Below are 22,245 nucleotides of genomic sequence, written 5' to 3'. Positions count from 1 at the left end.
GTCTTTGGGTAAAATACCTAATACTTTGGATGTTCTGAATTGCTGTATGATGCTAATCATTAACTGTTGTAGTTTAGGGATTTTTCAGCTTTGCAGCTGTTCTTGTTATTCAGTGCTGAGGAGAATTCCAGTATGTACTGGTATTAATCCATCAAATGATCTCATTATTTTGAAATTTTCAATAACAATTGGCAACAAAATTCTATAGGGATTTTTTTTAAATATATTTTTTTAATAGTACATACACCTGCTTGTTTCTACCCAGAGGCGTGGCAACCAAGAAGTACTTTGTTTCAAGCAGAATGTTACAGTTAATTGGACATTCTCTTTTTGAATGTGTTTCTAGTTAAATTTATTTTTCAAAAAATTTATTTTTGAAAAATCAGACATATATTGCATGTGAAATCAAGTTGACTTTTGAAACGTATGACCTGAAGGCTGCTTGTATTTCTTTACTCTGCAGGTTAGAATTGAGCAAGTGATTGTTGCTGAGCCAGGAGCAGTTTTACTGTACAAGATTTCTAATCTTCTCAAGTTCTACCACCATACAATCAGGTATGCAAAATTACGAAGTGTGTTAAAGTTGTCTTTTTAAAATTTGTGTATATAAAGATTAATATAGTAAAAAGAGTATTTTATGGCTTAGTTTTTATTCTGTGCTATGGAATCTAGTAGAAACATGCACATATCAAGCACATGCCATTTATCTGTTGTCATTCCTCAATTCATGTTGCATCTGCTTTTGAATATAGCATCATTTGCTACAGAAACTGTTTGTTGTTCTGTGTAGATACAAATAGTATACAAAAAAACTACACAAAACATTCAAGATTACAAAGTCAAGTCCCCTTTGAGAAAATACTAGAATTAAATTATCTCCAGAAATTCAATTTTCCTTTTCTTTCTTAAACAACTGTGTTTTGATATCATTTTTTCTGATTATGCACTTGAATTTTTCTGTTGGGAAGATGCTTACCTCATTCTGTATCTTGCTGTTGAAGATGCGCCAATCATCTTAAGGGAGTGGAGCATCTCCCTTATGAGGAAAGGCTGAGGGAGCTGGGTCTCTTTAGCTTGGAAAAGAGGAGACTGAGGGGAGACCTAATTAATGTTTATAAATATGTTAAGGGCGAATGTCAGGAGGATGGAGCCAGGCTCTTCTCAGTGATGCCCAACGATAGGACAAGGGGCAATGGGTGTGAGCTGGAACACAGGAGGTTCTGCTTAAACTTGAGAAAAAACTACTTTACAGTGAGGGTGACGGAGCACTGGAACAGGCTGCCCAGGGAGGTTGTGGAGTCTCCTTCTCTGGAGACATTCAAGACCCGCCTGGATGCCTTCCTGTGTAAAATTGTTTAGGTTCCTGCTCCGGCAGGGGGATTGGACTAGATGATCTTTCGAGGTCCCTTCCAATCCCCAACATTCTGTGATTCTGTGTGATTCTGTGATCTTCCAACCTTACAGATGCCACCAGAAACACACAAATTGGAGAAAAGCCAGAACCACTGGTTTTATATATGGTGGCATTTGCAGTAGCTCATATTGGTTAGAAACAGCAGTAGCAGAAAAATCTGCATCTACTGCCATGGACTGAACTGCTGAGAATTTGAATCACTAATATGACTACTTGGGCTTCTTTTGTGTATGAAAAGACATTTAGACGTTGGGCAGACTGGGATAAGTGGTTCTTGGGCACCTCCCACTGTTCTTAAAATCCTCAGTTCTGATGGCACTACAGGTCTATGGTAGAACACCTATAAGACCTATTCCTAATTTTATTAGAAAAAGCTGAAACATTTTTGCTGTCATTTTTCTGTCTCCGAAGTTTTTGTTTCACAGTGGTTATAAAGCTCAGTGCAATCAAAAATGTTATGTTAAAATGGAAGGTCTTGGGCAATTTTACCTGTTGCTTTCTGTTTTGCTAATGATACGTTGTTTAAAGACCATTGAAGTACTTTCTGTCAGCTGAATAAATTTCCTCTGTATAGAGGAAGTGCACCTGACTAATGAAGGGAAAATGCAATTTAAGAAATTACCTATTAAATGCAACAAGGTTATAATCTGAAAATCAAGCTACAAGTTTAAATTAGTCCTTTTATGATGCAGTGAATTCTTACTGCCATTTTTGTAGCTTAAAAGCTCTTTTACTTTAGACAGAAGGAGCATACTCATGTAGTGCCATTTAAGGTTTATGCAATAATCATGTGAAGTAGTATCTTGACACTTAAAATAGCAAGGCATGAATTCTTGTATTTTTGGAGACGTCTAACAGAGCAATGAAGAAAGAAGAGAGGTGGTCATATCCCTAAAGGACAGTATGATAAAATAGTTATCAACTCTTTTTGATTAGGTAATCTGTTTTCTGTAACAGAAGTAGATGTACAGAATAACAAAATAAAAATCCAGTAAATTTTAGAATTCTACTAAAAAGTTTGTGCAAAGCTGTAAATAGTCTTTACTTAATACCTGCTTAATGGCCTAGTTGATAATGCTTGTTTCCCAGAGTCATCTTATGACTGAGTCTCTCAGCTGATACGGACAACTGTTCCCTGCAATTATTTCTTGTAAATTTGTGAAAAAAATTGTATTTGATATTCCCCACTCCTTCAGATTAATTAATCTTAATTTTCTTTTCAGTGGTATTGTAGGAAACAGCGCAGCCACACTGTTGACAACAATTGAAGAAATGCATTTGTTGAGCAAGAAGATATTCTTTAATAGCCTGAGTCTTCATGCAAGTAAACTAATGGATAAGGTTTGTTTCAAAACACACATTCATTTCCTTTTTGTGTAGTAAGATTGTTAGATGAATAGCTGTTTTATATGTCACCTTTTCCTGAAACTGAAGTTTTGTAGTTTCTATGTTTTAACTATGGAACTACATTAAAAACTTCCAGTCTATGTTTTAATTCTCTTAATAGTTTTATTTTTGTGAAAATGTGGCTAAAATACTGTTGTTAGCAGTGTTCGTTTGCAGAGCAGTTTACATATTTTTAAAACCTGAGAAGCAAAAAAAATAAGGAGGTTTCCCTAAGTGCAATATAGCAAAGTCAGCTGATTGAGCTAGATAATTTGTATTAATGCATCATCAGATCAGTAGTTAATTACTGATGTGCATAATTCATTTCTTATATGAAATGGTTCAAAATGTTTTGAACCATTCAAAACATTTGAAGGTGTCTCAAGATGGTAAACTAAGTAAAAAAAAAAACTTTAGCTTTTGTCTTTTATAAAAATAGTTTTGCCACATGAACGTATTCTGCTGTTAAAAGCAGAATATACATTTATTGTACCAAACAGCTTCATCTAAGCCAGCACCACTTTGCTGATATCTTTTCCTCTCCTGTTGATTTGTGTTTCAGTGAACTTCCCATTGTTCAGTAACTAATACAGGGTTTTTTTAATTTCTCCCTGCAGTATTCATATCATGTTGCTGTTGGTGGATCTACCCATTAAATCTCAACTTTCTAAAATCTAAGCAAAGTCAAAAAAATTTGTTAGGCTGTGCAACCCTTTCAGTTTCCTAGGTATCTGATGTTCATCCAGCATCCTTGTCTGAGATGTGATGAGTTGACTAGGCCCTAAAAGCAAGAAGAAATGCCTTTCTTTATTCCTAGTTATTGCACAACCCCAGAGTTCAACAAAGCCCTCACATAACTTTTTTTTCCAGTTTAAAAAAAAAAAAAAGTTTGAAAGTGGAAAACAAACTGAAGTTCTATAAGTGTGTTTTTAAATTATTTGTACTTAACCTGCAAGAAAAGTGCAAAAACTACGTAGATGTACAAAAAGCCTTGTAGTCCATCATTCAGTGGGATTTTCTGAGTTTGGTCAGTTTTGTTCTGCGCTCTCAAAGTAGTTTTCTCGTGCTGCACAGATTTCATCTGATCCCAGTTTCCTGTCTTTCTGCAAGGGCTGAGGAATGGCTTTCTCAAAGGAATAGTTGTTCCTCCTGGTCTTCCTTTCCATATCCAAGTGACTTCTTTCAGTGGTTTCATTAGCTCATAGGTGACTCCTTAGTTGCAGCCACCCACAGTCCATGCTTAGGCCAAAAGGCCACTTAGTACGTTGTTTGTTGTCGTGGGGTTTTTCAATTTGAATGCAGTGTTATTGGAATAGTAGTTCCTTTGCTACTAATGCTTCTTCAAGGGTCAGTTAAAGCTTGAGTTTATAAAACATACAATGGACAGGAACAGTATGAATTTACCAAAAAAAAAGAAAAAGCTTATTGCTTGCTATGAGCTTATGCTATCTGTATATGAATTCCTCAGAATGTTGTATTTCCTAATATGTAAGCTAAAAGAAAATACCTGTGTACTTTTTCCTTTTATGAAGGAAAAATCAGTGATGGACCTTAGCAAAAATATATGACTGCTCTTTACTTACAAAGAATGTACAAACAAAGTAGTGCTTAAGGAAAGAAATTTTCTTGGCTTGAAACTGTAAGACGGCTCTGTATTCATCTCTGTTGTATTTCACCCTTGTATTGCTCTGCTGGCTCTTACATCTGTACTCAAAACAGGTTCCAGCGTAATATTTCTACTCGCATAACTTTGTACTTTTGATTTTGATATGTTGTTTTCAGTTTGGAGACAAGTAGACTTGAGAAGGAGAAGTAGTAGTGATAAAGGAATTGTGATTCCCCAGTTTGTAGTATGTGTTCTTTGTATTGTCACTATGGGAAGGTTGTGTAAGCTTGTTTGCCCTCTTAGTCCCTCAGTGCCCAGCCTGGATGTAACAGGCTCTGGATGCTGCCATTGTTTTATAAAGGAGTCAGATTTGGTTTTACTGATATGTTAAATGAAGGTGGTGATTGCACTGCCAACTTCAGTGGCACCTTATCATGAATAATGAATGGCACATCAAGGATACCATGTAATGTAGAAAGATTATAGTATTGCTCTTTCTTATAAACACATTTTATAAGTTAAATCTGAAACTGAAAACTTTACATTGCATATGTGCCCTATGAAGATCTTCCCTTGGGATAATTGAGGTCAAAAGTGTAAAGAGACTCAGAAGAGGATTAGATATATGAGTAACAAAGGCATCCACCATTGTTTATTAATCTCTGTGTTTTGGGAGTTAACGAGGTAACTCTGGGTGAAGAGGAGTCTTAGTACTGATGGGTAGTTCTTGTGACTGAGAGTTTTAGACAGTCCTTTGAAGCACCTTATATTAATTCCCTTTATGAGTGGACTACTGAATGGATAGAAAGATGTCTTATCTTCTCATGGCTGAGATTAGTTTTACTTCACAAAAATAAAAAACTAATAGACTGAATTACACTCGGACAAACACTAGTTTCCATGAGATAAAGACTCTATTTTATCATAAATTTAATTCTCCCGTTGCTTAGTTTATTGTGTGTTAATATACAGATAAACAGATTTTATGCCTTTTCATGTCTTCATTAATTTAGTAATAAATGTCAAAATGCTTTTACATTTTTTGAGGAATCTCAAGGTTGCTTTTTATCGTGCTTTTTATTAATGTGTTTTCAGACCAAAATTGTGTTTATGTATTAGTAGGATTCTCTTCATATCCCAACCTTTTCACCAGCTTTTTGATAACTATATATGTACTGCAACTGCTTACAGAATTTTTTTTATTTTCAGGGAAGATTAAAGCACTGGAAAACAGACTCTTTGTGCTTACATAGGTGATTGCAAAGGCTTTGTTGCTGTTCCTGTCATGCACAAAGGAAATACTCACTTGTAAAATTAGTAAATTACTTTTCACTTGCACAATCTGGAAATCACGGTTCCTTATTTCTGCTTGTATTTTGCATCTTAAGGCACTGATAAGCCTGTTTTAAAGACTATCAGCTGTCCATTTTTTTGATTAAGATAACATTCTTAAGGCGATCTAACTAACTTTGGAAATAGATTAAAATGCACATAGGATGTTATGAAATAGAAAATATTTTTGCTTCTCTAAACTGAAGTGCTTCTTTTGTTTAGAATGTTAGGAAGTGGTGAATATACCCTCTGCAAGATACACCATTTTAATTATAGTATTCCTTCAGTATTGACAATTGTTGCTGATCATCTGGAAACTGTATGCAAGATATTCTGAATGGAAATTAGTTCTACAATTTTTATTTCATTTAAAGAGAATTGAAGTGTTTTCTTAATTGCTGTTTATAGCTACAAAATTCCAGAAGACTTAATCATAATTACCAGTGAATTTGTAACTTGATAGGAGTCTCTTTAGCCTTGTGCAAGATCTCTTGTAGTGTGGGAAGAACTGTCTGGAAACCCTGGCGTGTTACTCTATCTTGCTGTGGTATGCTTTCTTAATATCTACAGTCTATCTAGTAGCTGATAGGCCAGAATAGTATTTAAGCAAATTTTTCTCTTAAGTATAGCTAGTTGGGAACTTTTTTTTTTTTTTTTTTTTTTTTTTTTAAGACAAAGCAGGTTTCATTAAATATGCAAACTCCTCAAGATCCCTTCCTTTGGATGTGGAGGAATGACAGGATGGTTATTTGACTCTGATGTCATCACCACCACAGAAAAAATAATTCCCTAGGTTATTGATTATGCTGAGTTGAACATTGCCTTCGAACTGCCTGGGATTTAATTTCTGAAGTGCAATGGGAAACTGAGACTTCAGGCAGTTCGTTCTAGGACAAGAAAATAGCTTCCTTTTCACATGTGTTTTTGAGACGAGTCCCATCTTACATGAGGAGTGTCACAAGCACAGAGCTGTATGGAAGCTTAAAGGCAGTCTTAGATCAGGATTATCCCTCTTGGTTGTCAAGCCGTCAGTGTAAATGATACGAGGAAATCCCTGGTTACTTCAGAGTACTTACTGGCTGGCTCAGAAGCACTTTCCTCTGAACACTTTTTTTCATTACATCTGAAAATCTCAAGCATCCTGTTTGTAATCTGAAAATAAGGTAGTTGGCAGTTTTCGAAACTTCAGACTCTTTAGTCTGAGAAACCCTTTTTATGGTGTTCTCATTCACACTTCTCAGCTCTTTGTTATCTGAAATCTATGTAACAGAAATATTCAGCAGACTGTCTGAAAGTAAGTCCATTGTTGTCAAAGAAAGGCAATACACAAGATAATCTCTTTGGGTCCAGTCCTCCTGGAAACCTGACTTGAAGCTTGGTAACAGAGTCATTGCAAAGCCGCTTTGTTTTCAAGGGTTTAAAATGCCATTCACAGCTTTGAGATCCTTGCGTGGTTGTAGAGCTCAGCGCTGACATTATATGGAAGCTGTGCATCACCACCCTTCTCTCCTGTGTCACTGAAGGCTCAGTGCAGCAGCTTTTACTGCAAACGCTGTCTCTCCTTTGCATTGTTGTATGGGCTCTTACCCTTCAGAGGCAGTGTTGGGCAGTCTTGCCAGTGCTTTCTGTCTCTGATAACAGTTGGTTGTTCTGGTTGTTGGTTCAACCAGAATGCGTTATGGCCAGTGTTAGTGTCCCTGCACTGAAAAATTGTGTTTGTATTTGTTTCTTTTTAGCTTTCTTGGACCCAGCCATGGGTCTAGCAACCGTGCTAGTAAAGCACTTGGGAACTGTAGGTTCGATCTTCACGTATCCTTTTATGTTTCCTTTGACGCTGTGCAAATAAATCAAATGTTTAGGGATTTGGGATTCTACTTGTGTTACTCACTGTCTGGATCTAACTGAGAACAGCCTGGTACAGATTACCGTTTTACAGGTGATAAGTCCACAAGAAAAGAGTAAATGAAAATAATTATTAGAACAAGGGAAACTGTTCCAATGAAGCTGGGAGAACAGTTCAAAGCGCCTAATGCACTGGAGTGGATGAACTGCTCTTTCAGGTCTCCGAGAGACCCATCATTTTAAATCACGAGTCCACTCGTGAGGCATATTAACAAGCCTGTTAGACTTTTATTGGACTAGCTAATACATTCAGAGACTGGGAATTTTCCAGCACAACTGTCCTTACTCTGGCTTCAGTAGTACTCCAGAACAATTATTAAATGAAAGAATAATTAAAACATTGAATTAAATGGAATGAGAGTTATCATAAGGGTACTAAAGAGAGATTATGCCAAACTAACCTGTCATCTGCTGTCTGAGCTGTTAGAAACTATGAGTACCCCAAACCAAGCTTTAGGATTGTTATTCCTTAATGGTGTTCTTCTTAGTGTAATGTATGCAAATCGAGTGTTATGATTGCATCATCTGTTAAGCTTGTCAGTGGCAGATGTAATAAGACATTGCATGGGAATAAATGTAAACTTTTCCCTCAAAATTTGGTTCTTGTCAGAATGAAGCCTGTTAGGTTTCTGGGAAACCAGATATGGGACGGCTGGAGTGAGACTGGTTGATGTGGTGGTCCGAATGAATTCATGTGAACAAAACAAAGCAAGAATTTTTCTGTTGTCTTTTCTTTCACAACCAGCTTGATGACTGAAAAGAAAGGATGCCGTTAGGCATTCTACTGTGGAACCCATAGTGATTTCTCTAGGATCCTAATAGGGCTTAGAAGATCTTAGGACAGCTTCTGTGAAGCTTCTCTGGTAGATCTGCACTCAGGTTTCTTAGACTGCTGCTGTTTAAGTGTGGTGAAAATTGTTTTGGTTTGTAGAATGAACTTCTGTAGTTAAAACTAACCAGTTGTAACTGACAGGATGAAGTGTCCAAATACCTTTTTTACAAGGTTCCACTTCTGTAGTGCTTTATCTCCACCCCTCTATAGTGTGGTTTCCAAAATGACTTTATTAAAAGCTGATTAGACCCTTCAAAAGCCACCAGCCTTTTGTTTGTCACTGTGAGCAGTGCTTTCTCTGAGGAGTTCTGTGTTTTAATTTACTGTCTTGTTTTATTTAATACTAGTATCACAGAATTTCAGAATGTATGAGGTCAGCTGGAACCTCTGGAAATCATCTAGTCCAGCTGTCTTGCTAAAACAGTGTCAGCTACAGCAGGCTGCCCAGGACTGGTTCCAGTTGAGTTTTGAATGTAACCAAGGATGGAGACTCCCCATCCTCACTGTGCAACTGTCTCCAGTGTTTGACCAACCTCACAGTAAAAAAATTGTTTTCCTGTGTTTCAGTCTGTGTCCGTTGTCTCTTGGGTCTGTCACTGGACACTGCTGAGAAGAGTCTGTGTCCCTTTTCTGTATCCCTCCCATAAAGTGCTTATACACATTGATAACAGCCCCCCTGCGCCTTCTCTTCTATGGGCTGAACACAGCCTCTCTGTGTGTAGGAGACACTCTGGTCCCTTCATGAACTTCATGGCTTTTTGCTCAACTCGCTCCAGTACGTCTCTGTCTTTCTGTACTGTTAACTCTCTAATGTCCAAGTAGGATAGTCTATAACAGTTTTGATTGCTTGCCTGTACAGTATTTTCAGTGTTTGCGGGTGCACATATGAGCTTCTAACAAAGCTGCTCTCCTTAATATCTACTCCAGTCCTTAGTAGAATTAACTGTATTTAATAGGAACAGAAATTGGATTTTTTTTTTTTCCTTTAACTTTCTTTATAAATGAGAAAGGGAAACAATTGACATGTTCACTCTCTTCTTGATTGTTGAGACTTCCTTTTCTTTTTCATGTGTTTTCCTTTACTGTTTGTTAAATCCTTCAAGACATCTTTTGAGCTACTTGCTTTCATAGACAGAGAAGCCTGCTCTGGATGGTATATTTGGCTTAGTCATTATTTCCCCACTGATTGATATGCAGAACTTTAAATGAAGAGACAACCTTTTATACTAAACTTTATGTACAACATTTAGTGTCCATTGTAATTTTAGGAAAATTTCTTTCAGCTTTGTATATTGGATTTTAAAAATTGGGAATCTCTTCTTGTTTTCTCTGAAAGGCTGAGCAGCTTGTTGGCTTAGTTTATGCAGGACTGAACTGCTGGTTACAACTGATTCGACACTGAAGTACTGTGTTAGAGTATATTTTAGTACTGTTGAACTAACTGCTACAGAACTGCTCTGATAATTTTTAATTAGCTCCTGTCTGCCTTGCATCTGAAGCAGATACTTCGAAAGTAGAATTCAGCATGCGTTTCAAATCTATTTTTCTGGAAACAGGATTGATTATTATAATGTGTTAGTGCATGTAAAACATTCAGCTATCATTTTTTTTAATTAGAATAGCAATTTAGCTCTCACAAATTGAAGCCAGTTGATTCCTCTATAAATTACATATGTCTGTTTTTAAATTTTCCTCTTTAATTCTGAAAAAAACCCAGTCTCCATTAATATGCAAAAAGTTAGAATTTTCAAAATGAAATAGCACTGCTTTCATTTTCCTTCCTCTGACTGATAATTTTGCCTCTGTTGCAGTAGTCAGGATTTTCAAGCTAACCCCTGTAAAATCTAACAATCAGAACCTTTTTTCCTTGCCGTGTTTTCTTCTTCCATAATGTTCCTTGCTCCCATCTAGAAAACAGTGGGCTTCAAAAGAACAGATTAAATGAAAGATTAAGCTAATTTAGAAGCTTCTGACCATCAACTGCTTGAGGAGACAAAAATTCTGTGCAAAGAAGCCTGAAATTATCATTGCCATGATCTGTATGTGTGTTGGAAGTGAAAACCCCATCAAACTCCAGTCTCAAATTAATGACAAAATATCCCTGGACACGGTCCAGTTCAGGTCTGAGAACAGTGTGTTCAGGGCACAATCAATACTCCTAATAATAACAAGAATAAACAAAAAGAAAGTGACTCAGTGCTGTAATCCTCAGTAAACTTTACTACTAATCAGCACTGAGTAAGTGCCTCTTTCTGAATTACTGTTACTTCATTGCTAGAATATTTGGTTTATGCTTTCAAGACTGCTTAGGCTGAGCAGCAACTGTTCTCTGAACCTATTAGATTTAGTTTTCCATTAGTTCCTCGAATTCAGTATACTATCTCTTGGAAAGTGAGAACAGAGGAACACTTTGTATTCAGAAAGATGCAAAAAACTTTTTCGTTTGATCTGCCTTGGTAACAGTGTGGGGACATGTACGGTGTCTCAGATGTTTTGAAGCACACACAGTGTGAAAGCTAGGCCTAGCTCCAGAGAGAGAGAGTTGTTTCTTCTTTCTCTGGTTGCATGTTCATTAGGTACAGATTCATTTCCAGATGGCTCTGAAGTGCTCCTCTCTGAACATGCCTGTTACACTTGCCTTCCTGTTTCTTTGCCCCTTTGATATTTTTGTGTTCTTCCTTGGAGACACAGACATGTACATTATTATGCTATTAACCAGTAGTTCTCATTTGGGAAGTGATGGAGCATGTTGCTGGAACAGGCTGACTAGAGAGTTAGTAGATGCCCTGTCCCTGGAAACATTGAAGGTCAGGTTGGACGGGGCTCTGAGCAACCTGATCTGGTTGAAGATGTCCCTGCTCACTGCAAGGGAGTTTGGACTAGATGACCTTTAAAGGTCCCTTCCAACCCAAACCATTCTGTGATTCTATGATGTTGACTGTGGCTTGGGGGTCCATCCAAAGCTGTCTTTTTTTCTTGTTGAGCTGGAATCCTGAGTGTTGCAGACACTCTGCCTTGCCCTGCTGCATCCAAACACCTTGAGTAGGATGCACAGCCCAGTGCATTCTGTCCTCCTTGTGTGCTTCTGGAAAGAAATCATGCCTTGAAGTGTTCACTAACTCTCTATTGCTGTTCTCCTTACTCCCAACCTGATTCAGCCAGATTTGTGTTTGCCCTTGGGTAGGCAGGAGACAGGAAGATGGGAAGAGGGTTTTTGGCAGAAGGAAACAAGGCCAGCAGCTTGGGTTCTGGTAAGGTCTGGAGCCGGTTTGAGGCAGCATTGAACACAAGAAAATGCAACTACATTTGGAGTGGAGCCTGAAAAATGTGGGTTGGGAAAGAGAGATGTCCTAGGTTTTATATTATATAAACATTTTATGAAGCATTTGGTGGGTATTTACCTGTTACAAAGAAGGGATAAAGTCAGCCTGTGTTAAAAATAGCATAGAATGTCAGTCCATTTCAGGTGCTCCAGCTTTTCATAGTGGTGTATTCTTTCTATATCTTTTCTGGTTTTTGACCATCTGCAATTCCCACTTCTTATCTTTGAGGTAGACCTGCATTCCAGTTCTTGCAGTATCATTGCAGTTAATGCAGGTGTACTTGAATTGGGTTGTACACAGTTAATTTGTATACTGGTGATTTAAGGTTAAAACTTGCTAGGGATAAAGACTTGCAACTGTGACTGCAGCTCTCATACTCAGTGTGGCAAGAGCTTTGCAACCTTGTCAAAAAGATGACTTAATTCAGCTGTTGCAGTATGGCCCTAGTATCCCAGAATATCCCAGACCCCTGGCTGCACTAGGTTCTGGAGTGTTTACAGGAGGTCCTGCTCAAAGTGAACTCAGTGGTGCCAGCAATGTAGCTGTCCTTTGGCACCTGATCTAGCAAATGTTTTTTTGGTTTTTGGGGTTTTTTTACTACCAAAAACTATAGTGTTTGGGTTTCTCTGGATCATAAAATACGCATAGTCTGAGTGAAAGGACAAATTCACTTTTCCTTGTTTGTCACCGAATGGGTTAGTTATGTTGAAAGTTGCAGGCAATTGTTATCTGAAACATGCTAGGTTTGTCCAATGTCAAATTAAAGTTCTTCTCTGCATGGCTACATGTAATATTATTAGCTGGTTGTGTTTGTGCTAACAGATTGAATGGTGTTTGCTGTAAATGAAATTCTAAAAAAAAATTTAAAACCTCACACAAACAGATAATCTTGTTTCTCAGGTTGAACTCCCACCTCCTGATCTTGGCCCAAGCTCTGCACTAAATCAGACACTTAACTTGCTACGGGAGGTTCTGTCATCTCACGACTCATCTGTTGTTCCACTGGATGCCCGTCAAGCTGACTTTGTGCAGGTATTAGAATGTTTGACTGCTCTGAAAAGGAGGGGGGGGGAAATAAATTGTGTCTAAGTTAGTCTCAGTACACAAAGATGGGTGAAACATTAATCTTTTTTGTCTGGTCCCATTTTGGAGCTTTCTACCAAACCCAAGTTTGTAATGTGAATAAGATGGTGACTAACAAAGTTGATAATTACAGTACTGTGAGTAGCACTTAAGAGTGCTACTCTTAACACAGTATCTAAATTCTGTTATCCAATTACTACTCCATTAAGTAAATACACCCTCAAGATTGCACAATTACCAATTAACTAATCTGGGTTACTCTTCCTCCTGCTAAGTTAGAATCTGTTCTTCTCAGGTTCTGATATGTTTCGCATCACTATGGTAGCTGATCACCTGCTGACAAATCCAGTAGAAAACTGCTTTCGCAGTTGAAAACTCTCATTTTTCTTTATTCTGCTTTGGGGAATAGATATATGATAGAGACAGAATGAGCTTAGAAGCCTCGTGTGACATGATTTTCTCCCTCCCCTCCCTCTTTTCTGTGTGCTTTCTATTTTAGGTTCTGTCTTGTGTGCTAGATCCGTTGTTACAGATGTGTACTATGTCTGCTAGTAATTTAGGCACAGCTGATATGGCAACCTTCATGGTAAATTCGCTTTATATGATGAAGACTACTTTGGCTCTCTTTGAATTCACTGACAAACGTCTAGAAATGTTACAGTTTCAGGTAAGCTTTAACAGCTCCAAAAGAAAATGAACTTATTACTGATTTTTTGCAGAGTACAAGTTGTGATGTGAACGTATTTATCTTTGATAATGTTGGCTTTGGGTCAATTCTAAGTCAAGGAAATGGGATAAGAGGGGTTCTTATCAGACACCCTAACCAAATAGCAGGTATGAGAGCTTGTGCTACACAGCATCTTTTATTTTAAGCGGGCAAAAAATGATTAGAAAATTTGTTTTGTTTTAATTTAGTTGCTGGTAAACCCATATCAGCAAAGATTTTAATTATCCTAATCATTCTAATATTTATCTGCAAACTGTGTGAGAAGAAGCAAATGGAAGTTGAAAGCTCAAACAGCCAAATGCTTGACTATATTCCATCATATAGTTAATACAAGATCATAATCTAATTTGCACTAGAATGTAGTGTAGCTGAAGTTACTACTTCCATCCTTCTTTCTGCTTTTCTTTTCTCATTTGTTTGGTTTCACCTAGCATGCCAGGATGGTAGTTCATATGTGGTACCATTTTGAAATGGAAATGTAGTTTATAAACTGTTGATTTGTGAAAACTTAGGCACTGCACATTTATAATTTTGCTAGATGAACGTCTCTGCAATATATCTCAGGAGAGCTTTTGGAGCTGGGGGGCTTGGAAAAAAGCTTCAACTTCTTATTTGAAGACATCAGGAAAGATTGGCTGTGAGCCATTTTTCGCTTTCTACTCCTAATTAGAATTTCTAGCACCTTTTAGCTCTGAAACAAATAGACAAACCCTCCAAACTGTCTGGGGCATTTCTAATTCCCATTATCAAAGTTTCTTTTTCAGAGTAAATGTTGCAATTGATTTATTCTTCAAATAAGCAGTATAACTGAAGGTTATGCATTTAATACCATTTACTTTCTCTTCAAACATTTTACAAATACAGGAACTGACTTAAATAATATCTTTAAGATTATACATAAGTAGGGTATTAAAGTAGAGTTAGAATGGCGTATTTAATAAGAGAAACATTTTTCATAGAAAAAAAGAACTAAGTTAAAATCTCAAAATTGAAATATTAAGTTTTCCCTCATGATTTAGAGAGACATGCATTTTTCTAAACAATTTTAGGAAGTAAAAAGGTGAACCCTTAAAATATCAGACAGGTAAGTCTTGCCTCTTACTAGAGCTTGATATATTATAAATTTTTGCTTTTCTTTAGGATTGAAAGAAAAATAAAATAAATGTGGGTAATTTTCTGTGAAAATGAAATAATAATGTATACCTACCCAAATATATTTTAAGATTACTCAAACTAAAAAATGATTGCTACTGCTGTGACTAGATTTATTGATGAGGTTTATCTGCAAAGTAAAGATTATACTAAGAATGTAAAATACGTTTATGACTTTTTTCATATGAAGATAATTAAAGCAAAATTGATATCTGTAATTTCATTGTCTGTTGTTCTTTCAGTTAACTTTTTTCAAATGTTTATCAGTTTAAAAGCATTACTGATTAGATTTTGTTTCAGTTGTATTTTCCTTGTGGAAGGCTGTATCTTTTTCTTTTTTTTTATAAAACTGCCAGGCTATTATCAATATTTTCAATAAAGTTGTTTTATTTTTATGACATATTTTCAAAGAACTATAACAAAATAAAATTATATAACAATTTTTAAGATTAGAGCTTTGATATTCTTAATTTTTGGTGCTGTTGAATTTACAAGGACAAGAAATTTAGGTGGTTCTGTTAGGCATGAAAGAATTATCAATATTTTTATTATTGGCTCCTTATAATATGGAAGATGTAAATGGATAAAATAATTATACTGTATGTATTTGTGGTTTTTCTTTGGTAATCACTTACCTTTTCTTATTTGGGTTTTTTTTTCCTTATTTGTGTTTCTAAAACTTTTAACCTCAGAGCTTGTTCTATTTAATATTCTCATGCACATTTTATAAATACCTTATGCTTAAAATTTCAGATTGAAGCTCATTTAGATACACTGATAAATGAACAAGCTTCCTATGTGTTAACAAGAGCTGGTCTGAGTTACATATATAACTCTGTGCAGCACCACAAACCAGAACAGGTAAGCTTATGTAATGAACGTGGCTAGAAGACCTTTGGCTCTAATATTTTGCAAATTAGCTGATTCTGAAAGCAAAAACTCAGTAATACCTGTTGATTTTTCACATGAGACCAGGACTACTAGTCAAAGGCACCTTGCAAGTACAGATTTCCCTTACACTGTGTATTCAGCAAGCCTAGCAGGTTTAATAGGCAACAATTCTTCTGTGCAGCTTCTGTGTATCATCAGCAGGCTCTGTACACCACAGACATCCTGTACATTCTCAGAATAACTGTATAGGTAGTTTAATGTGCCTCAAAAAGTGTCAAGAGTCAAGCTGGCTCTAAAACACAAATACTGAGTATGTTTACCACTTCCATGACGTCTAGAACATACTGAGCTAGAGTGCATGCAACATTCAGGTTTCTTCCATTGCACGCTGAACATGGAGTGGATATGCTGCTTACATTAGACAATTACTGCTTTTTTCTTATGTGAAAAATTGGTAGGTGAGTTTAATAGCAATTTGGATTAATTTCTTCTTTTATCCTTATTCAATGCTCTAGCTATTCTAGCACCAGGACAATGAGGTTCTAAAAGTGAAAACTTTGGATTTCTTAGAGTGAGCTGAAAACTGGCATTCAGAGCTCATGCTCTTCCTTTCTTGTGAAAAACAGTTGTTATGTGATAGGTGTTAATACAGCCTCTCTTCCCTTCAGCTGTGCCTATGTCCTTTTGTGATCTTTTGTGAAGCTGAAGAACAGTGTTTTCTGGAGAAAGCAGAACTCTCTTGGAGAGCTTTATGTTGTTTCTTTAGCCAGTAATTTTGTATGAAGTGCCCAAATGCAACAGATTTTTATGTGTAAAGATGAATAAATAAATGTATAAATAATCTAATTAATAACTCAGCTTGGTTTACTATTCATGAGTCTATCTCCTGATCTAACAGATTTCAAATAGAGCAGGGCAGATTGTTTAATGGAATGTAGCAGTTTTCATTTGTGCCTATCCAGCTGCCTGGCTGCAGAGGTGGCATCGCAGGATTTGTTAGGGGTTTAGGCAGCATGTAGACATTGTAATGCCATACCAGCACAGAAGATTTACTGGGAAACAGGCTTGAACTCTGCACGGTCCCAGAATAGATGAATAGATCAAGTTGTCCTCTGTAATTCTGGAACACCAAGGGGTTGTGGCCAGCTTGCAGTTCAGTTTTTATCCTAGACCTTGTGGAAGGCTTTTCTTTTCTTGGGGGTGGGTTGGGGAGTTACGATTTAATGGTGAAGAAGGAAGAAAAGGACTTGAAAGGACATATTAAGAACTTGTTATTCTGAGTTTTTAATTTAAGAGAGCGGTAGAATACAAATGAACTGTTACAGCATTTCAGTATTGATAACTGTGATTCAGTTTCCAGACATTTAAGATCCTGTAGCAGGACCAAATAACAGTTTAGTACTGAATTGACTGTAGAATTTATTATTTTTTATCTTTTTCCGTATATTAGTATGACCTTTTCTTCCACCTCTCTTTGACTACTGATTCTTAGGGTCCTCTTTCAAATCTGCCAAGTATGGATTCTGTGTCCCTGAAGGTTGCAATGGTAAGCACTTTACAATTTTATGTTAGGTGGTGATGTTGTGACATGGGAAAGAATGCTATTAATTATGTGATGTAGTAGATATTCATCTAACCAGTCATAGTCTTTAAGAATGGCTAAATTACACGTCTGGGAATACTTTCTTCATTTGTAGTAATTTGACCACTTGAAGTAATAAATACTTTAATTATTTATGAACAGGTAGTAATGGAATATGAGTTTCTAAGCCTTGAGAAACAGAACTTCACTCACAAGAATGTTATCCCATGAGTCATCTTAAATTGCTAAAGCAAATACTTAGCTCTAATTAGTTTTAATCACCAAAGGTTGGTTGTTGTTGGGGTTTTTTTGCCTCTATGCTTTGAAATATAGGTTCTGCTATCATTTATAATTTTAGTCCTAAGGCTTTGATTTTATGCAAATAGTTCGGCTAAACTCAGAAGTTAGGTGCTGGGCATGTGTCATATTTATATTTTTTAAGATGAAAGCTACAATATATTTTAAAACAAGTTATCAGCTGATATTTTTTCTTGGAGTGTGTGAAGGCTATTTTGCATAGAGATAGCAATATCACAGTTGAGTAAGCAATAATATATCATCTGTTACTCTTCTTTCCTAGCCAGGTTTAGCTTTATTCTGAAAATTTAACTGTAAATAAAGCCCGCTCATCCAGCAGTACAGGTATACACCCACAAAAAAGGTCTTTTTAATAGAAATATTTTTTTTTAAAAAGGTATTTTAAAAAATTTTATGTTGAATCCTCCTAATTGTGTCAGTGTAGCCTGTTTTCCTCTGTTCAAATTTTAAACCATTGATTCCCAAGCTGGTTGAATCTACAAAGCTCTGGCACAGAGCGCTCGGTGGTTTCCTCAGATCAGCATGCATTCTTATCAGTATTTATAAATTTTGCATTTAAAATATCTTTTATTTATCATGATCTTGTAGACTAATGAGGAATTTAGACTTCAGCTTGGGGACTATCTCTTTAAATTATATATATGTAACTCTGTTATCTATAGCAGTACTTAATAATTTCACTTGAATAGTTAGAGAAGAATCCAACTGTTTTATTTTCTTCATTACTTTGTTTAATGTCTGCTTCTGTGAACAGACTTTAACCAGAATGGAACCCAGTATCCTGAAATCAAACCCACATAAATCCCATTTATGAGCTTAATCTAATGGCTTCCCAGGATTTAAACCGTGTCAAGGGAGTACTTACAGGCAGATTCACTGCCTCCCAACTTAACCTGAAAGTTTTCCAGGTCTCAGCCTTTTAAGCTGGTCATATGTGCTTACAAATGCTGTTCTGGTAGAATCATAGAATCATTTGTTTGGAAAAGACCTTTGAGATCCCTGAGTGCAACTGTACCTGTCCACTACTAAACCATATCTCTGAGCACCCCGTCTACCCATCCTTTAAATACCTCCAGGTATAGTGACTCAACCACTTCCTTAGGTAGCTGATTCCAGTGCCTGATAACCCTTCCAGTGAAGAAATTTTTCTTGACATCCAATCTAAACTTCTCCTGGCACAACTTGAGGCCATTTTCTCTTGTCCTATCACTTGTTACTTGGGAAAAGAAAACAATACCCACCTCACTACAGCCTCTTTTCAGGTAGTTGTAGACAGTTATAAGGTATCCCCTCAGCCTCCTTTTCTTCAGGGTAAACAACCCCAGTTCCCTCAGCCGCTCCTCATAGGACTTGTTCTCCAGATAAAGTCCATACCGTTCAACTAAAGCTCCCTTGCTTTCCGAATGAGGACAGATAACCCCAAAAAGTTAATTCATGAGAACTGTGAGTGATTTCATTAGTCATTTGTGCCCACTTTTTGCATGTTTAAATGATGGGTGGATGTGGCTTTTAGAGTTTACCAGCTTGAGAAGATTCATACAATGTTCAGGAAGGTTGCCATCATTAGATAAAGTTGCCTAGGGTCTTGCCGAAGTGAATGATTCTAACGGTGGAGATGATACAACTTTTCTGGGTAACCTGTTCAGTGTTTGATAACACTCGTGGTGAGAATTTTTTCCTCTAACTATCTAATCAGAATTTTCCTCAGTGTAATATGTGTCCAATATTCCTTATGTTTCTGCCTGTGAGAAGACCTGGCTCCATCTTCTCTACAGTTATCCATTTGATCATAGTGTAATAGAATGCTTTGGGTTGGAGGGGACCTTGGAAGATGATCTAGTCCAACCCCCCTGACATGAGCAGGGATGCCTTTTGCTATATCAGATTGCTTAAAGCCCCATCCAACCCGACCTTCAACACTTCCAGGGATGGGGCATCCACAACTTCTCTGATGGATAGTTGAAAACAGCAGTAAATGTTCTTTCTTAGTGTTTTCCTCTCCAAATGACTAGAATCAAAGCAGCACGATTTTTTCACTATATTATACGGAGGAGGCTTAGAAGCAGTTCAAGAGCCTGAACTAGGTCCCTTGCTCTTGTTTTTCCCAACATAAGTGCTCATTAGATTATTAAGCAGTGACTGTCTGCCAAAAAAATAAAAAGAAACATGTAAAAAGAAACATGCAACATGTCTAACTTGGGCAGACTAGCTTTCTGTCTGGAGGCTGCTGTATTCCCTCTGCACTGAATAGTCTAGTTCTGATCTTCAGAGGTGCGTGCGTACATGCATCAGCTGCATAGGAAACTTAGATGGATAAATTATGGAGGCTGAATTTTAATTATTAGTCCTTCCACCCATACTCCTCAGAGTCAGAAACATAACATTTTGGTGACAGAGATGCTGAAGTTAGACATTTGTTTTGGACTATTAAGTTCTACCTTAAACATTTGTATAATATGTTAGGCTCTATCTTAGATATATAAAAAGAGATTTTTTTTTTTTTCCAAATAAGAAGATGCCATTTTAATGTAATAACTTTCCAGAGATCTGTGTTTTTACCTGTTTTCATCTAACAGCAAGTTTTTAATATGCTGATCTCATATTTTTCTCCTCCACACACACCTAGGCTCAGTTTGATCGCTATCTGTCTGCTCCAGATAGTCTGTTAATGTCCCAGCTGAATTTCCTTCTGAGTGCCACTGTGAAGTAAGTACCTTACCTTTTAATTTCTATGTTACCTGTATAATGGTCAAAAAGATGAATTTCATTAATTCTTAGTGGATGAGAATTCAAGTTATCAGCTGTTATCATATTTGCGTCGTCCTTCAGGTTGCAATTCAGTTTTGTTCTGACTCTTCTTTTTGAACAAACAGTGAGGAAAATGTAATTTATAACTTTCTGAAGTAGTTAACTCTTGATTTAACAGGCACCATCAAAATGTATTACATTCATCTACTTTGAACATGTTCTACTGGGTCGGCAGTTTTTTGTCAACTTCATTGTAGATTGTTTTGGAACTATTTTGTAAGCATTCCAAAGACAGATGAAATATATAATTCTCCACTCAATTTCTTTTATCCCCACTGCTCTCTCTGGTCTAGAATTTTCAACTTTTGTTGTCTTCTGCTGTAGTGTGTCAGCATTCTGTCTCATTGAATATTGTACTGAGATTACTTTTCACCTAATATGTTTTTTTTAGTGATTTCTTCTTTGATGTATGGAAGCAAGAACTTTATTATTTCTCTCTTCTCTTGTTTTTTGAATATAACTGAACCCTAAGGCTAGAGAAAGTGCCACAAATTGTTTTCCAATTACATGTGAACCATTTGAATATATTTGGTAGTACTTAAACTCGGAGAATTAGATATTGCACTGATCAAAAATTTTCTTGACATTATTTTTCACACTTTTGTAAAGAATGCCAGAATGTACTAGAAATTGAGACTAGCACATCACATTCTATGTAGTGCAACAATATTTGGAGTCTCATTACTTGTACCTGTCCTCAGTGGGTTTGTATTACAGCATCTTGCAATTAAAAAATGACATATATCAAGGGAAAATATTTATTGTTGGGAATTTACTAGAGTAGAATAGAACAGTTCAGTTAGAAGAGAACTGCAATGATCAGCTAGTCCAACTGCTGTGTTATCCTGCTGTATTGGTCAGGTTCTGCTCATCCAAAGACTTCTGGTTTCATGCTGTATGCCTGGTCCATGCCTTGGCGTGGGGGATGTAGGTGATTTTCAGTAGTTCGTTGGGTCTCTCTGCTAGGGTTACTGTTCCCACAGCTCTGCTGGCAGAGCTGACCCTGTTGTGCAAGAGCTGTTCTGCTCCAGTACAGATCAAACAGGGTAGCTTGAGCAGCAATGTCAGTGAAGCATTGTAGCTTCTGCTTCTAGGTGTCAAGATATTAAACCTGTATTTTAGCTCTTGGGTTGGTTTTTTGGGTTTTTTTTTTTTTTGGGGGGGGGGGGTGTTTGGTGTTTTTTTGGGAGGGAGGTTGTTGGGGGATTTTTTAATGTGGGTCTATTTGAAAATCGCAATAACAGTAAATGTATTTTGAAAGCCTCAATTTTTCACTGCTGACACAGAAGGAGTTTTTCAGAGGTAGACTTTTATGGTAGCATAAAGACTTGGGCACAGTGAAATTACTTCAACTTAATAATTTCTTTTGTCAGATGAACCAAGATAAACTTGTCATGTATGCACTCTTAGCCTTGTCCCATTGATAAGCTTTTTAAACTTCTTTTAGTCCCATTTAAGCCAGATTCATGTTATCTTGCAACAGTGGGCAGCTGAGAGGTGGGCGAGTGTGAGGATGATTGCTGTAGCTGCTACAGTTCAGATAACATGCAGGAGTTTATTAACCTGCTGTAACTCAGTGCTGTAGGTCAAGTTCTGCTTTGAATTAAAAAAAAAAAAAGTCTGTTAGCCCCTTAGCCTTCAAATACGTAGCTTTAAACAAACAATCCTTCTGAAGCTGGTACCTATTTACAGAGATGCATGCTTGCTTGTAGAATTAGGGTCTTAATAGTCAATATTTTCTGTAGTAAATAAACTTTCAGAATTCAAAAGTTTCTCAAAATTCAAGCAGAACATTTAACTGCTTCTGTATTTTGATCTCTGGATATAGTAGTTGAAATTTTGAAGTTAGTTTTGTAGGCGTTTGATGTAAATTTTGAAGATGTCTTCCT

At 36.7% G+C, this 22,245-nt stretch overlaps 1 protein-coding gene across 1 annotated transcript in view; it reads left to right on the top strand.

The window, feature by feature from the left end:
* Positions 1-463: 463 nt before the first annotated feature.
* LOC104524304 (conserved oligomeric Golgi complex subunit 6) overlaps positions 464-22,245 on the top strand; it is a gene marked incomplete at its 5' end in the record, with an annotated part of 24,067 nt that continues 2,285 nt past the window's right edge. Inside the window, 7 exons of the mRNA XM_010167132.1 lie at positions 464-555; positions 2,638-2,755; positions 12,696-12,827; positions 13,378-13,545; positions 15,511-15,618; positions 17,141-17,194; positions 20,175-20,254. Coding sequence (XP_010165434.1) covers positions 464-555; positions 2,638-2,755; positions 12,696-12,827; positions 13,378-13,545; positions 15,511-15,618; positions 17,141-17,194; positions 20,175-20,254 — 752 coding nt within the window. The remainder of the gene's footprint in view (positions 556-2,637; positions 2,756-12,695; positions 12,828-13,377; positions 13,546-15,510; positions 15,619-17,140; positions 17,195-20,174; positions 20,255-22,245) is intronic.

The sequence above is a fragment of the Antrostomus carolinensis genome, unplaced genomic scaffold (genome assembly GCF_000700745.2).
Source record: "Antrostomus carolinensis isolate BGI_N321 unplaced genomic scaffold, ASM70074v2 scaffold5004, whole genome shotgun sequence".
Lineage (NCBI taxonomy): Eukaryota > Metazoa > Chordata > Aves > Caprimulgiformes > Caprimulgidae > Antrostomus > Antrostomus carolinensis.
The sequence above is the reverse complement of the archived record's forward strand: the minus strand, read 5'-3'. Positions and strand labels throughout refer to the sequence as shown.